This window comes from Pavona decussata, unplaced genomic scaffold (assembly GCF_977016875.1).
Source record: "Pavona decussata unplaced genomic scaffold, jaPavDecu1.1 SCAFFOLD_219, whole genome shotgun sequence".
Taxonomy (NCBI): domain Eukaryota; kingdom Metazoa; phylum Cnidaria; class Anthozoa; order Scleractinia; family Agariciidae; genus Pavona; species Pavona decussata.
Genome location: NW_028145624.1, coordinates 1,191,432 through 1,207,673, shown reverse-complemented (window position 1 = coordinate 1,207,673; position 16,242 = coordinate 1,191,432). Strand labels below are relative to the sequence as shown.

Here is a 16,242-nt window from a genome sequence, read left to right as displayed (position 1 = left end):
AATCAAACGTTGGCAACAAGGATCAAAGAACACAGAAGAGCAGTCCGTGTTGGCGATAACAACTCAAAGATAGCGCAACACGCGAATCAGTTTGGCCATAGTATAGATTTTGACCGAGCCACCATTGTCGACAAAGCGCGTGATTACCACAAGAGACTTTTTCTTGAGGCCTGGCATTCTCTGCGAGACCGAAATGCGGGCAATGAACATATTGATGTTCCTGGAATTTATAGCTCACTCACGTGATCTGTTCTCTCGCGCGGTGATCGTTCGTTACGCGTCGTGATTGTAGCACGCGCAAACTGTGAACCGTTAGATAAGCGTTTGCTTATTTGTCATTTTTAAACCGACGAACGCCGAAGATTTTTGGCCGAAACGTCTTGTTAACGTTTTTATAAACGTTTGGTTTTTAACGTTTTACAAGTCAGTGTCATACACATTTTAGATTACATTATGTCCATTCCTGACTGCAATTTCAGTATATTTCATATTTGGAGTACTTGAAATTGTTGGAACTCAAGAAGGAAAAGAGGAAGAAAGAGAGACTGGAGAAATTGTCTTGGTAAGCTAAAATGACTTACCAAGACTATGATTGGGTTGGTATGTGCAATAATGGGACTCTAAGTGAGCAAACAGTGCTGGGGCGGATCCAGGGGTGCTTCGGATGGTTCGGTCGAACCTAGACTTGCTTACAAGCTTGGAGAGCGCGAAGCGCGATCGTCAGAGCTCGAGCGAGCTAGCGCGGAGCGCGAGCGAGTGAGAGCTCGTTCGCTTGCGCCAGGTCTATTCAATGAGAAGCGTGCGAGCGACTTTGAGAAAGTCTAGGTCGAACCCCCTAAACTGAAATGAAAAACGAGAGTTACCTGCAGACCACTATGACAACGGAGAGACTCTCTGGCTTGGCGCTAATGAGCACTCACTATGAAAAGCCCGTCGGTTATGATGCCGTAGTTCAGAGATTTGCAGAACAACAACCTCGGAGAATGTTACTTGTTGATCCCATTTTTGAGGAAACTCAAAACGTGATTTTTTAGCCAATTCAAATATATCACCGTAATTTCAGTTTTACTTTTGACGATTGGTCTCGATTATTTGAAATATTTAAGCGTAGTCCATGTTTAAAATAGCTAAAAACAGAGATTGTTTCAAAGGCATGAAACAACCTACAATTATCCTTTAAAACGCTGGAAATCACCTATCCAAGGACCTAATTTCAAAATTTTTCCCGGGGGAGAATGTCCCCGGACTACGATGGTCCGCCTTCAGCAGACATTTATCCAAAAAGTCCCTTCACAGTAAAATCCTGGATCCGCCCCAGAAGTGGCCATGTTGGACAAATACATACAGTACCATTATCTGACGTCCCATCCTTTGAAGAAAGCTAAATTGATTGAAGTGCAAAGACATACAATAAGCAATTCAGCAAACTCGGCAACACAACAAGAATAATTTGCATTGGCAGTGGCAACGAGCTGGCAGAAGCCATTCTTTCATCAGAGGATCAGGATCAAGATGAGGCGGTGGATTTTGTGTGAACAGAAATTGGCTCTTCAAGCTCTGAGGAAGAGGAGGAAGGTGATGAGAGCGATTATGACAGTTCCTCTCGCGTTGTTACCCGTACCCGTACAAGATCAGGGAGGAGGGCAACATGCTTTCTGTTATGAACAGAACAAGGTAGAGCTTGATCTTGTCGTGTCTTTTAGTGTGGGGAGGGGCATAACTTTTTTGGATCACACGAGGGGGAGGGTTACAGTTTTTTTCTGCAAGAAATTGGGGGAGGGCATACAAAACCCGCACCTGGTAAATTCCTAATAAAAATGTCCTGTGCAGCACGACCGGCAATATCTTAATAAACCACCACTGAAAGCTTTCAGGCGTGCAAAGAATCTGAAGGATTTGCTAGTCAGTAGCAACCTACCCCAAAACCCTTCGAACCAACCACCAGGAACCTTCCCTTGTAACAGGACAGTTTGCCGTACATGTCCCCACGTCAATCTATCTCTCACAATAACAACACCCAAGGGGGAGGTAATGTCACAGGACATTATTCCTGCATCACGGACAACGTGGTTTATTGTTTAAGACGCACCAAATGTCTATCAGGATCAACAGATTATATCGAGGAGACTGGTCGTAGGTTGGCAGGGCAGGTTCAGGAAGCACCGCAGAGATGTCATCAATGGGAGAAATGACCTTCCTGTGCCCGCCCACTTCAATCAAGCGAATCATACACTCGAAGATCTGAAGGTTGCAGTTTTGAAGGCAGGCCTAGGCAACCAAGAATACCGGGAGAAGCAGGAGATGCGGTTGATTTTTAAATATGGAACTGTTAGTCCAAGTGGCGTTAATCAGGACCGGGTTGTTGGAAAGCCGATTAACTCTAATCTCCGATTAAAAGTTAACCGAGGCTCTATAATGATTTTAAAGGTTCATTTTAAGCTAATGCTAAAGAAAAGTCTAAGGCAAAACTAAGGCACAAAATGTTTTAGTCGAATCCTTACGGATTAGTAAATATACTCGATAACCAAGGATTAGCTTAATCGGGCTTTGAACAATTGGGCCCAGGACTTTAGTTTTACGAAGAGTCTTAGTTTTACGTGAATTGCTCGTTTTTCACTTGCTCGGGCGCTGGCATGCGCTGCCACTTGCATAGCGCGCACGCGCGCGATTATGAATTCGTGATTTATTTCGTGATTTATGATTAGGATTGTGAATTCGGTCGCGATTATGAATTCAGACCTGGCCAAGCCAGTGTGGAGCTCATGCCTCCATCTGCTTCTGTCAGCCGCCAAGTCCTCCCATTTGTTGACATCGATGTCCAGTGACTTGAGGTCAATCTTGCAAACATCACGAAAGCGCAGCTTTGGGCATCCTTGGGCTCGAGAGCCCGCACCAAGTTGCCCGTACAGCAGGTCTTGGGGGATTCGCCCGTCTGACATGCGGCTGACATGCCCAAGCCAGCGGAGTCTGCGCTGCTGGAGAAGGAGTCCCATTTTCGCTAGCACATCGGTATTCGTCACATGGTCGGACCATTTGATGCCAAGGATGCGCCTTAAGTTGCTCCAACCTCGTTCCCAGGGACTTTTCCCTAGCTTGGGGGAAAAGTCCCTGGGAACGAGGTTGAGGTTCCTCATGTGGAATGCGTTGAGCCGTCTCTCTTGGCCAGATTAAAGTGTCCAGGACTCACTACCATAGAGAAGGGTGCTGAGGAAGCATGCTCTGTACACAGCTGCTTTGGTGTGAGTGGTCAACTTTTTGTTTTCCCAAACTCGTTTGGTCAGTCTGGCGAAAGTTGAGGCTGCTTTGCCAATGCGTCTGCTGATCTCAGTGTCCATGGAGAGGTCGTCCCTCACTGTGGAGCCCAGGTAAGTGAACTCATGGACGACATCCAACATGCTGTCTTTTTGATACTGATGGTCATCCCGAAGTCCTGGCTGGCACGAAGAAGCTGTCCATGAGTGTCTGGAGTTGCTGTTCTGTGTGAGAGACAAGAGCTGCAAAATCTGCAAAAAGCATGTTCCTGATCAACGTCTCCCGAATCTGGAATCCTGGTCATGGCCTTGAGCCGAGCGAGGTTGAAGAGCTTTCCGTCTGAGCCCGATGGGTGTACATACTTTCACATACGATGTGATTGTTTCAACATGGACTTTACATGTGAATGTCACAATCGGTTTAATTTACAATTGCTCGATCATTTAACACAGCCGACAACGTTTTCTCAAAACTGGTGCACATACGAATTTTAATATTCCTCAAGGACAACCGTGAGAGTAGTACCAAGCGGACAGCGCGTGATGTGGATTGGTTGAGGTTGCACAATGTTATTTTTAGAATGAATTGGGAAAGGCCAGTATGTTGAGTCTGCTAGTCTGAGGGTCTGCAGGTCTGCAAGTCTGCAGTCTGCAGTCTGCATTTGTCGCACACCGTTTAACGGTATAGTTTTGTACCCTGAAGAAGGCAGCATTGCCGAAACGTCGGTTGAAACTCTCTTAACGGCGTCGATTTTAGACAAGTCTTTAAATTCTCATTAATTGACTACACTGCGCAGGATTTCAATCTTTATTACATTGTTTGTAGTGTCCCTCCCCCAAAGCAAAAAAGTCGGTAACCTTTGAAAGTAAACGTGTAAAAGCAAGATACAACGTACTATGTGAAAATATGGTTCACCGTCGAGTACTCGAACTCCAGTCTCCTGCTGTCTGTTTCAGATAGCCTTTGAGACTGATAGAAATACCGACCACCTCGGGAATTGGAAAAAGTGGCCGTAACTAGAGCTGGTTGCTTAGGAGACTGCAATCTCGTAAGCGACCAAAAGCTGTTCGACTCCTGATAGGAGCACTTGGATTTTTTTCCGAGTATGCCTGTGTCACTTACTGAATAATACGTCATTCTTAATAATAATAATAATAATAATAATAATAATAATAATAATAATAATAATAATAATAATAATAATAATTAATAATAATAATAATAATAATAATAATAATAATAATAATAATAATAATAATAATAATAATAATAACAACAAAAGTGTTAATAAAAAATAACGGTTTTGAATAAGCGATAAAAACGAACGTTTCGACGACCTCATAACGCCACAGGCTATTTATTAAGACTTTGATCTTTAATTATATGCAAATAACTCTTGACAATTCGAACTTGAAAATGGTTTCATGATCTAAGGACGCAGAAACGTTTACTTACCGGCCTTTTTCAAAAACAAAACCACTCATTGATTTGTCGCTGTGGTGTACTTCTTTTTCAAAAACTCCACCCTTCCGACTAACCCAGAAAAAAAAAACCGTTCAAACGCGATCATCTGCCCTTCTAGAAAAGATAGGCGGTTGAATCGGTTGAATCGGAAAACGGTGTCTGGGTAACCCTTTAGAAATTAAAAGCATCCGCTCGCATTTCCTCTTCCTCAGGCATAACTCGCGTTGGACGTGCGTTTCCAACCGGAAATATGTCATAGGTTTAGAGGATTGATACCCCGCCCGACACACTACGCGTTCTAAATATGGCAATCATGCCCAAACTTGGAGTAAAGGTATTCGGTGATCACTTCCTCGGTAGAAGGGTTGTGACTCTCGGGATTTGAGGCTCACAAAATATTTGGGTTTGAGACTTTGTCGAACTTTGGCGGATTTCGTCGGTTATTTGACTGGTAACATTAAAGGTAAGGTACACGTTACATTTTACTTGCTTTAGTAGAGAAATAGCATTTCTTTAATCCAAATTTGTTGCTAGAAATGTGCAGAATGTGTGATGTTATTTCATTGTCGATTTGCGCTTGTGCTTGTTATTTTCGGGGCATTCTACTTTCAATGAAGGCATGAAAGGAAAAAATGACTAAATTATTATGCGAAGAAAGTAAGTCTACAGTCGCAATTGACAGCAGGATTTTTTTGAAAGAAATTCGCTTTTCTAATGGCCGAGTGTAAGGTCAATTAAGATTAACTTAAGGTAAATTAATTCTCAATTCTAAGATAATTATTTAAGTTAAATAATTCTAGAAGATCACGAAAGTGCTCTGAATTTGAAGGTGGTTTCCTTTTGTCGAAAATTTAAAAGGCTTTACGTTTGTGTAATGTCATCTTGTTTGTCATCGACCCGTAATTTGTTTTCTTTGGTTTCAGTAAGCATGAAACAGGGGTTTATTAGTTTGGTGCTTGGTTTTGCTGCCTTTAGCGGTTATTTTTACATCCAAGGTGAGTATTTGTATTCGTGTTCCATCTTTATTTGATCATATTATTCTTTTTATTGACTGTTCATCTTGACCCTGATTGTAAAACATTCTTTAAAAGTAATTGAATGACTGTGTTGGCATCTAACATTATTTGCTGTTATTTCTCACCGGTGGGTACTTCATGTATGGAGATGCATTTTATTGCGTGCCCTGTTGCACATACCAGTACTCAACAGTTGCCATTTAACACTCATACAAATACTCAACAGTTGTCATATCACCCTTTGCCCCAGTATACTTGACTATTATTCCATGAGCGCGCATTGGATATGAGATGATAGCTAACGCGAACAAGGCGTGTAGCACCTAGTTGGCCATAATCATGTCATATCCAACAAGCGCAAGTGGAATAAATTGCTTTTTTAAAAACAATCTAGAAATGGCGTGAGGTCTTGCTGATTTCACTTTGCAAGAACAACCAGAGGACAATTTAATGGTCATCGCTATTTCTTGGCCATGGGATAATGGCTCAAAAATCATGGCCACTAAGCCAGTCAAATCCCTGGAATTGCATTATACAAAGATCCAGCTTTTAATAAATACAAATGCCGTAAACTGCTGCTTATAAGCCCTCGTGGTCATCTACCTGTAAACCATAAAATACATCCGATTATGAGACCCCTCGGGCCCCGGATATAAACCCCCCTCTAGTTTCGTTCTTGTTGTTAGTTTTAATTTTGTTCCAAATATTGACGATTTAAAGTTTAATTAAAAACCAGTAAATGAAAAAATGTATTTCTGTCAATGCCGCTATAGCTTTTTTCGAAACGTTTTTTTTTTTTTGTTCCGGTTATAAACCTCCTCGGGTATAAGCCCCTCTGTTTATAAGCCCATCTTAAACCCTTACGAAGTTGTATAAGCCCAGGGCTTATGAGCAGCAGTTTATGGTACTTAACAGCCGCTGTGGTTAATGTACCTACTTCCTGAGAAACCTATTACTTGAGCTGGGGTGATTATGTTGGTTCCATTTCGGACCCTCACAATGTACTTTGCTGCTCAAGCAATTATTGATTATTCTAGTGTGTTATTCTTTTAGGTGTAGAAGGGTGTACGAACCTGGCAAAATGTTATGAGTGTATAGGGGAAGCTAATTGTGCATGGTGTTCTGACGAGGTAACATCCTTTATTTTTGTAAACTAGGTGACTAAAAGTCTGTTGTTGTGTCTTCCATATACATGTGTGTTTAACACATCAACCTGAAGAGGTCACCTTCAGATCTAAGTCAAAAGGCATTTACACTTTGTCTCCATCTTATCGCTGACTTTATAATTTTTACATAAACAAGTAAAAACTAACGATATAAAGTTTTGGCGAACTCATGACGCCATTATCAAGGAAAGAATAAATGAAAATGAGTTCAAAAGGAGTTCAAATTATGTAAATTTACATAAAGGAAGCTGAGCTAAACAAAGATTTTAGCATGGATTGAATCTGTTTGCACATTCAAAAGGAGCTTTAATTGTTTGATTTACAGCATTTTGTTACTTAAAGTCTGTCTAGCTCAGCTTCCTTTATGTAAATTTACACGGCTTGAACTCGCTTTCATTTATTCATTTATTCTTTCCTTGATAATGGCATCATGAGGTCGCTGAAATGTCAAAACTTTATATTGTTAGTTTTACTTGTTTATGTATCTCAAAATCATTATTAATAAGAATTTTTTAGGTTTTACAGGCAATTTATACTGTCTTATGATCTGTAGTTTTCAATACTGGAATAATAGAAATAGTGTTTCATTTTTAGCGAGGGGAACAGAAATGCCCCCCTCAAGTTTCACGCTATAAAAATATTGTGTACAGTGTATTTTAAATTCTCATCTTTCTACAAACTATTGAGAGATAATCGTGGTCCACACTAGAGAGGTAATGATCCTTATACTGGGATAAACATCTGTTGCGCACCTGCCTTGGGTAACCAGGCAAGTGAAGTTGTTGAACCCTCAAATAATGACATAATCACACAAACAAAAAAATATTCGATGTCAACTTTTGTTAGTAGTGGGGACTAGTCAACATACTTGTACATGTATATGTGAATGCAAGAACAACATTATGGCTAAGTAATGACTAAGTATGCATTTCAATTTTTAAAAAGTGTATTAATTTCATCACACTTGACTGGTATGTTATGTCGTTTTGTTTAATTTGGTTTTGTTTCTTTTTTTAGAACTTTTTAGGCAGTAGATGTGACACAGTGGGGAGATTGACAAGCCTACAGTGTAAAAATATTTCCAATCCGTCTAGCAAACATGCAGTTAAAGAGGTACGAGTTTGTAGTTAGTAAATATGTGTTATATGACCATCCATAGACCGAAAGTTAATACCCCTCGAAATACTATAATCATGGTTATTTTTATGTCAAAAAATTTATAACGTAGCACGTAATTGTTATATTATCTTGAATGCTCCCAAAATAACAGGATTTGATTTTCTCTGCTAGCTGACCTCCCTGTCACTTGTAAACCCGGAGTTTATACACAATAGCTTTATAGACATACAGTCACAATTATTCAGAGCGCAAATTATTTTTTTTTCTTAACAGGACAACAATGTTGGCCCCACAGTGCAAGTACAACCTCAGAAAATCAGACTGGACCTTAGAACAGGTATTTTTTAGTCATATGTCGTGAAGTGGACAACAGTCACTTGACTGTATTTCAGCCAAGCGACAGACAGACAATAAATTAATTAAATAAATATAGTTTAAAAGAGAGGCAGATGACCAAGAATTTCAATAGCTTATAAGGAAGTTTACAGTTTGGTTTTCTGTGCAGTAGTATTTTCAAATTAAATTGCAATAGGCGCTCTTTAGTTCACTTGGATGTTGGAGCTTACTGCTGGTAGCAGCCTCCTAGACATTGGATGTGGCACGTGTTGGTAATTTCCATAATTTCTGCATCAATTGGCTTAACTTATTATTGGCATTTTGTACTTACTGGCTCAGAAATTCTGAATTGTTATTGGTTGAGAAGAACTACGTTTCCGCTATTTGTAGACTGTACAGTTTCCATGGTAACTTGCTGCAATAAATGAAAACAGGAGCCTAGGAATGAATCTGACTGAGCTAACTTTGATGAACTTTCTATAGTTCATATGAGTTTGAGAAAACTTTTTATCAATAGTTTGTGAATAATCAACTGCTTTTTGCAAGCCAGTTCTTCATAAGAAAACACATGTTGTAATGTAGTCAATCAGTACTGTGTTCCATAGATCTCAGCCTTGTAGTTCAACAGACAAGATGCCTGCTATACTGGCATTACGCGAGATGCTGGGGCTGATTCATTTATTCCAGCTGTATGCTTCGCCGATTGATAAAACTATCCTTGCTAATGGAATAGTTTGAGTCACGACGATCGCGTTACGTTGTTTTCCGTGTGTTACGCGACTCAGACTATCAGCGGAAATTTGTCAAATTCCATTACGATAACGTAAGCTTCTCAATGACCTCTTTTCAGTCTCGCGTCGTGGTCTAAGACTGTCAAACAAAGCACGATTCCTTCACTAAGAACTCACCAATTTCCACCGTTTTAAATGTCGGGTGCTTCTTAGAAGTTATTCTTTCGATTTACCGCTTCAAAATGGTGAAATTTCCCTTTGAAAACGGCACACTTGAGTCCAGAACATGTTAAAACAATATGGCGCGACTTAATCCGTCTTTAATAAATATATCAAATGATGCATTGACGTCACACAGGTAGGGGTGAGTGGGTCCCCTCCCTCGCGATATAAGCGACAAGAATGGATTTTGATTGGCCTGCTTCTGTTGAAGACAATCAGAACAATACACCCTGAGTAGGAGAGGGGTGAGTTTAATGAATAAATTAATGTACCGATTTGTAGCTACGAGGAAGAAAAAAAAAAAAAAGAAATCGACCCGTTTTTAGACACGGTATGCCCCTTCAGGGCATCCCGCGTAAAAATACCTCTGACTTGTAATTTTTGAATTGTTATAATACAAGGTTCTTATGTCCTAATATTACCATAACCATGGACAGATAGACTGATGCAACTAAAAATGACATGATGTTCATACATTACTCCTACTATAGGGGAGCCTGCCAAATTTCAGATAAAAGTGCGACCTGCAGAGAACTACCCTGTAGATTTGTACTACCTTATGGATATGTCACTTTCCATGGACGATGACTTGGGCAGTTTAAGAAAATTGGCTGGAAAAATAGGTGGGAATAATTCCATTTTATATGGCTGTGAGTAACCTAGGGTGCTTACCATTTACATGGAAAGCCCGGAATTCCAGTTGGAAAATCAAATGGTATGCATCATTCCATTTGGAGTACTTCTGAAATTATGGGCTTCTGGTCAAAGTGATGCATTTTTATTACTCCGTTTGGGATTTACAGCTTACATGTATGTTCATACATTTTGCATGTTATCCATCTTCTGTTGAGACAAGCTAAATTATTTCATATTTATGCCGAAAATTTCCATCCGGTTGGTTTGCGTAAATGGTAAGCACCCCTAGGTGATATATGGCTGTGGGTATCTTGAGCTTTTATAAGTACTTAAATTGCTTTGATGTTTTCTTTGTATGAGGTGCAGTGGCCTAATCGGTATTCGACACTAACTTTCCTGCTAAATTGCCCTTTGGGCATCCAGGTTTCTATTTTTTGTTGCCTAGCGTATTTTTTGGTTGCCCAAAAAATCGCCAGCTAGCTTCGCTCGCCGTTTATTGTCCATCTCCACCTTAAGCTAAGCGTCAAGACAACCCCCATGCCTAGGTAACTCGTTACAAACAAACAAACTTTGCAGGACATTCTGTTTTTGTCAGCCTCAAAACCCAGCCACAGAAAGTCCGTCTCCCACGTGGTTTGGTACTTCCTCACTTGCTTGCCTTCGTACTCACTTTCGGGTTTCTCGGTAGCGATTTCCTCTGGGTTTTTTTCCTCAGCATTTCTAACCTCTTCAACTTCGTCAACTTCTCTTCCTTTTTCCCTCTCTTCTTCCCTTTCATCATTCATTTGCTTTTTCCTTGAAAACCCAAACTGAAATAGACTCATTTCAACAACTTGATCGCTGTGAAAATCCCGGGAAAATACGAAGCATAAATTTGGCCGCTTAGAGCCTGGGTACGGTAAATTTACCAACATTCTTTGCGGGTTAAAAAAACATGGCAGCCACGATTTTGTGCACAGTGTTTCGTGCTCGTTTCGTTGTATCTTGTTCAAACTAATATGTATCTTTTTTCAATCTACGGCTAACGGGTATGAAAATATCCCAAGGTAGGTACCCATATTAACACAATAAATAAATTGACAGCAAAGAGTTTTCAATTCGCTTTATTTCCTGCTGGACACACTGTGGACAGGAGCAAAACATCTGCTTGCCCGAGCGGGCAACTTTTACCGTAGTTTTACTTGCCCATTGAATCATTTAACTTGCCCCGGGCAATCGGGCAAGCGTTAATGTCGAATACTGCTAATGGTTAGTGAGCTGCACTCTGGATTGAGCATTTCTGATTAGGGGCTTAGTGGAGCTTATTCCAGTTTCTGTAGACTATAGACTGTAGCATGAAGCATCTATAAGGGGGTGTTTACATGTGTAAACTCGCCCCGGTGCGAGTTTGATACGGGTATGACATTGTGATTTCATACCGTGTTTACATGAATGGAGACTTCATTTCAAGCGACGTGATTGTGACGTCCAGGTAACGCCATATTGGATTGAATGTCGAAGACTGGGCATGCGCTACCTGTTCTAGACTCCCAGGAGAGTGATTTCATGCTGGAGCGAACGGCTGTGCCGTGTTTACATGACATCGGAATGCGTTTTCGTACACAAATGAAAATCCCGCCCCAGTACAGTTACTGGGGTGAAGTTGCACTGGTATGACTCGCACCAGTATGAGATTTTGTGCTGATATCATGTAAACGAATACAGAGCCACAAGAGGGAACTGGAGTAAACTCGTTTATACTCCTGGCTTGTGAAGAGACAATGATGATGTGAGAACAGATTTGGGGGACACGGATGGCGCAGTGGTGAGAGCACTCACCTCCCACCAATATGGCCCACGTTCAATTCCCAGACTTGGCATCACATCTGGGTTGAGTTTGTTGTTTGTTCTCATCCTCGATCCAAGAGGTTTTTCTCCGGGTACTCCGGGTTTTCCCCTTCCTCAAAAACCAACAAGCTAAATTCCTATTTGATCTGAAAAGTGTCTTGTCCAAGAACACAAAACAATCTCCCCATCAGTGTAGTGGGCTACCGTTTTTTTTTCTTTACCACCATACATTATACTGTACATCTTGATGATAAAAAATAAATACTCTGCCAGTTTCTTTGTCAGTAAGAGGGGATTTCCCATGCTTAATGCCATGTACATGACAGTTTGTATTTGTTTGGGATTATGATTGGTTCATTTTATTGTTTACATAGACTTTGTTGTCATGGGTTTGGGTTTTATTGCAGTCTCAGAGTCCTGCGTCTGCTGAGACCAACCACCCCTAGGTTTAATACCACTCAAGTCTAATGGCCAGAAAATCCAGCTCCAGGGGCCTGTTTCTCGAACGTCCCAGTGACTTACCGGGCCTAATAAGTATCTTTTAAATTAATGTTTTTTTGCAGATTACATACTTAGTGATTACAGTTTCTTGGTAAATGTTTTCATAGAATTAATTTTAAGATTTTAAAATTTAGTATTCAAAGTTAACAAAAAGTGACTTCTGTTAATTAGAAACGTTTATCACAAAAGACACTTACTGGGCCTGGTAAGTTACCGAAAGAAATGGGCCTCAGGCACCTTTTAGCAATAGCTAGAATTCTAACAAATCATGATCATTCAATGAAATTTATGAATTAATTATAACGTTGGATTTCTTATTTCCACAGCCAATGCTATGAATAACATTACCTCAAACTATAAGCTTGGATTTGGTTCCTTTGTGGACAAGACGGTTTCTCCTTTTATTAGAACAGAGTAAGTGTAAACATATTAAGGACGGTGCCTACTTTTGTTACTGCGCATACATTCTGCACAACTCAAGATACTCGGGTTTCCCACAGGTGCTGCCTAATACAGGGATATTTTTGCGCTGTTAAAAACTATGGGGAGATAGCAGAACTTAGCAAGTGTTCTTGGTATCCAAAAAGAAAATTGGGGGTAACCATGCATTTTTCAGAGATAATAAAGCTTCAATTTGGAAAAAAAAATACCATACATTGCTTTGTATTTTACTGTTTTTTAGAACAATAGTTTCTTAAGTATCTCTGAAAAATGCGTGGTTACCCCCAATGTTCTTTTTGGATTTCGATAGACGTTGCTGAGATCTGCTTTCCCCGCATAGCCATCAACCGCGCAAAAATACTTCTTTATTAGTAGGCACCATCCTTAATAGATTTGATTTTCCTTTTTAGCCCCTGAGGTCTAAACTTTTTTAAAGTAATATACCTAGTAGTTTTGTTAGGTTATTTTTTTGGCGTCCCTCATTTAAAGCCATTGACACAGTTCAAAAGGTTGAAAAGAAACAAATATTGAAAAGTATAGTATCCTATGCCAGCAAACTTTAACCTTCTCACTCCCAAGAGTGCCATATGGTACAATAGTCAGTACTTGTCATTATAAATATTGGGTCAATTTGTACAAAAGTTGGATACCAAACAGATATTGGAGAGATGATCTGTACATTGGAAGCATAAAATCTTACCCCCTTCTATATGAGATATAATCAAGCACCTCTCAAATTTTTGTGCAACTTTTTCCTCTTACACTTTTAAGACCAAGTCATCATTTGACAAGAAACCCTGGGTACCGAGATGCTATAGTTTAGGCATACATATATACCCGATAAATGCAAGAAATGAGATATTTTTAATATTCTAAGGTTTTTATTTTATAATTTTGGGCACTTTTCAATGTACAGTGTAGTCTGTTACTTCCTTTTTCTTTGCTGGAATGATCTATGCAATTCCTTTGACAATTTTAAAATGTGGCACCTGCACTTACTGACCCACAGCCAGTAAGGTTACTGAGTGGATTGTTTAAAGAAATAAACTTTGTTTAACAATTTATTTATAGTAGCGTACTGCGTTTTTTTTGTACTTTGTAGGATGAAGACATCATGTAAAGGCTGCGAGGCTACGTATGGCTTTAAGAATGTTCTCTCTCTTGTAAAGAATAAAGATTCATTTCAGGTTTGTCTAAAAATATGTTGCACTTTGAAATCAACTTTATTTATCCACAGTTAATCCTAAATCCTTATACTTAAGGTTTACGTAACACAAATATAAACTTACCTACAGGTATTTGACTTATTACTGACAATAACTAACAGCAAAATCCAGAGTAACCGTGCCATGGTTGTACAGTTGTTTTTTTATATATTACTTATTAACTTAATTTACATATCAGGAGTCATTTCCAGGTTGCAAAATAAAGGTCTCATGCGTCCACCAAAAAACCCTGATCATACATAAGGCACACATGATCATAATTGACATACTTATGACATGACTCCTAGGTTCAAACCATTCACAGTTTAACAATTAGGATGTGTAAACATCGTATCCAAAGATGGTTCCATGTCAATCAGGCCAAGCAATTTTACCAAGCAATTGCATCCTAAATTTCGGCTGCCGTCCAGTACCTGATCACAACAATGGTCATGTTACATACGCGGCACTATTTTGTGTTTTCAAGGTGACCTCTTTATATCAGCCCAATGATTTCTTGAGGTCTCTTCACCATTTCTTAACTGCTACTTTTGTCTTTGATTACTGTGTTTTATTGCAAAGAAAGATGACAATTAATTTTTTTCTCCTGCAGACTAAAATTAATGAGCAGAAAATTTCTGGTAACCTTGATGCACCTGAGGGTGGATTTGATGCTTTGATGCAAGTGGCAGTGTGTGAAAAGGTATGAACTGCGTCAATGATTTGCAGCACTTACTAGTTGTTGTTTGCATTTGTTCATTACAATGATCTTAATGTTTAATTTTGCCACAGATATTTGTCATACAACATGGTTATTCCTTTCAGTTTAAGCTGAAACTTATCTCTTTCCTGCCTTTGATCCCAATAAGTTAATACCCCTGATGTTAAAGATGTTTTGGGAAGCAAGTTCTTTTTACACCTTCCCCACTGGTTACTTTAATTGAATCTACTAGTAATTTAAGGGACTTGAGGTTCTCAAAAGCCATGTAGTCATGGTTCCTTTTTGGGTTCAATGACTGCTCACAGTGTATGTTAAATAATTAATATCTACCAGATTAGTGTTTTTTATTTAGAGGAAAATGAATCTTGAACGGAACAGAAATGTTTGGGAAGGTAAATAGAAAATGGATATTTCATCATGCCAAGAAGATAGAAATTTATGTTCAAGAGGCAAGTAAGAGCAATACTCGCAGCCTATTACTGTAGGTCTGTGAAAGAAAGCAACAATTGCAAGCATTCATATTCACAAAAAAAGTCCATCTATTAGGTTGTAGGTGCATCTGGGTGAACCTTCGTCGAATTGCTGTACAAAGTGAATTGTAATGTAGGAGAAAAAGCTTATTTAGTTTATAATTACGTGTACCTCCCTCGGTGGCATTTATTGATTTTGATAATTCTCCTATACATGTAGGAGCCCAGTAGTCTGGGGCACCCAAGGAAAGGTTTTTGGATGCGTAAATTATTTTGCAGCAGCACCTAACACTTTACATGTTGGGTTCCTAATTTCTCAGCTTTTGGGCTTGTGGGCTCCTTGAAATTTTTCTTTTGCAACAGCCTTAAGTAGTTGATATATAATACACGCTATGTAATTAATTAATTAATTAATTAATTAAATAATTTATTTATTTATTAGATAAGGAATGTTGATCAAACTCTTTGGACTATTGTAAAAAACAAAGAAACAAACTCAAATAAAATAAATGACACTTTTTGTTGATTGACTTTGTAGGAAATTGGCTGGTCTCAAAATGGTACCTCACGACGCCTTGTTATATTTGTCACTGATGATTCATTCCACATTGCTGGAGATGGAAAGGTTTGCATTTCCTGTTTTGTATATTTTATGTACTTTGACATACTTTTTTGATAAGATACACAGTGTTTTTGCTTACAATCTTGGCTCTGGTGCTGTGCATATTATGGACATGTTTTCTAATTGCTTTTTAGTACCTGTCCTTTGAAAATAAATTTATAAGCTCTAGTAATGAAGTAAGTAGCCCAATTTCGATATATTAAACTTCAGCCTGAAACAACAACATCACCTTGAGGCTCCAGGGAATAAATTGAAGAGTTTATATTGGTTTGCTCCCCATAGCCTCGCGATGATGTTCATTGTTTCAGGCTAAATTTTAATATCGAAATAGGGCTATTGGTGCTTGGCCAAATTCAGCCATTCGGGGAAGGGGGGGGGGGGGGGGGTTGGAGGGGGGAGGGGGAAGGCACAGCAAACACCACCAAACTTTGTGACTTTTCCTAAAACGTTTCTAGCTACAATTTGGTGTATGAATATGCATATATGAAACAAATATTTTGAGCTGCGAAGATT

General features: G+C 39.3%; 1 protein-coding gene across 1 annotated transcript in view; it reads left to right on the top strand.

The window, feature by feature from the left end:
- Positions 1 to 5,060: 5,060 nt before the first annotated feature.
- LOC146459423 (integrin beta-1-like) overlaps positions 5,061 to 16,242 on the top strand; it is a 34,940-nt gene continuing 23,758 nt past the window's right edge. Inside the window, exons 1-10 of the mRNA XM_085089579.1 lie at positions 5,061 to 5,179; positions 5,640 to 5,711; positions 6,786 to 6,862; positions 7,916 to 8,011; positions 8,291 to 8,354; positions 9,798 to 9,929; positions 12,597 to 12,684; positions 13,814 to 13,898; positions 14,530 to 14,619; positions 15,646 to 15,732. Of these exons, the coding sequence (XP_084945705.1) occupies positions 5,645 to 5,711; positions 6,786 to 6,862; positions 7,916 to 8,011; positions 8,291 to 8,354; positions 9,798 to 9,929; positions 12,597 to 12,684; positions 13,814 to 13,898; positions 14,530 to 14,619; positions 15,646 to 15,732 (786 nt within the window). The 5' untranslated portion in view covers positions 5,061 to 5,179; positions 5,640 to 5,644. The remainder of the gene's footprint in view (positions 5,180 to 5,639; positions 5,712 to 6,785; positions 6,863 to 7,915; positions 8,012 to 8,290; positions 8,355 to 9,797; positions 9,930 to 12,596; positions 12,685 to 13,813; positions 13,899 to 14,529; positions 14,620 to 15,645; positions 15,733 to 16,242) is intronic.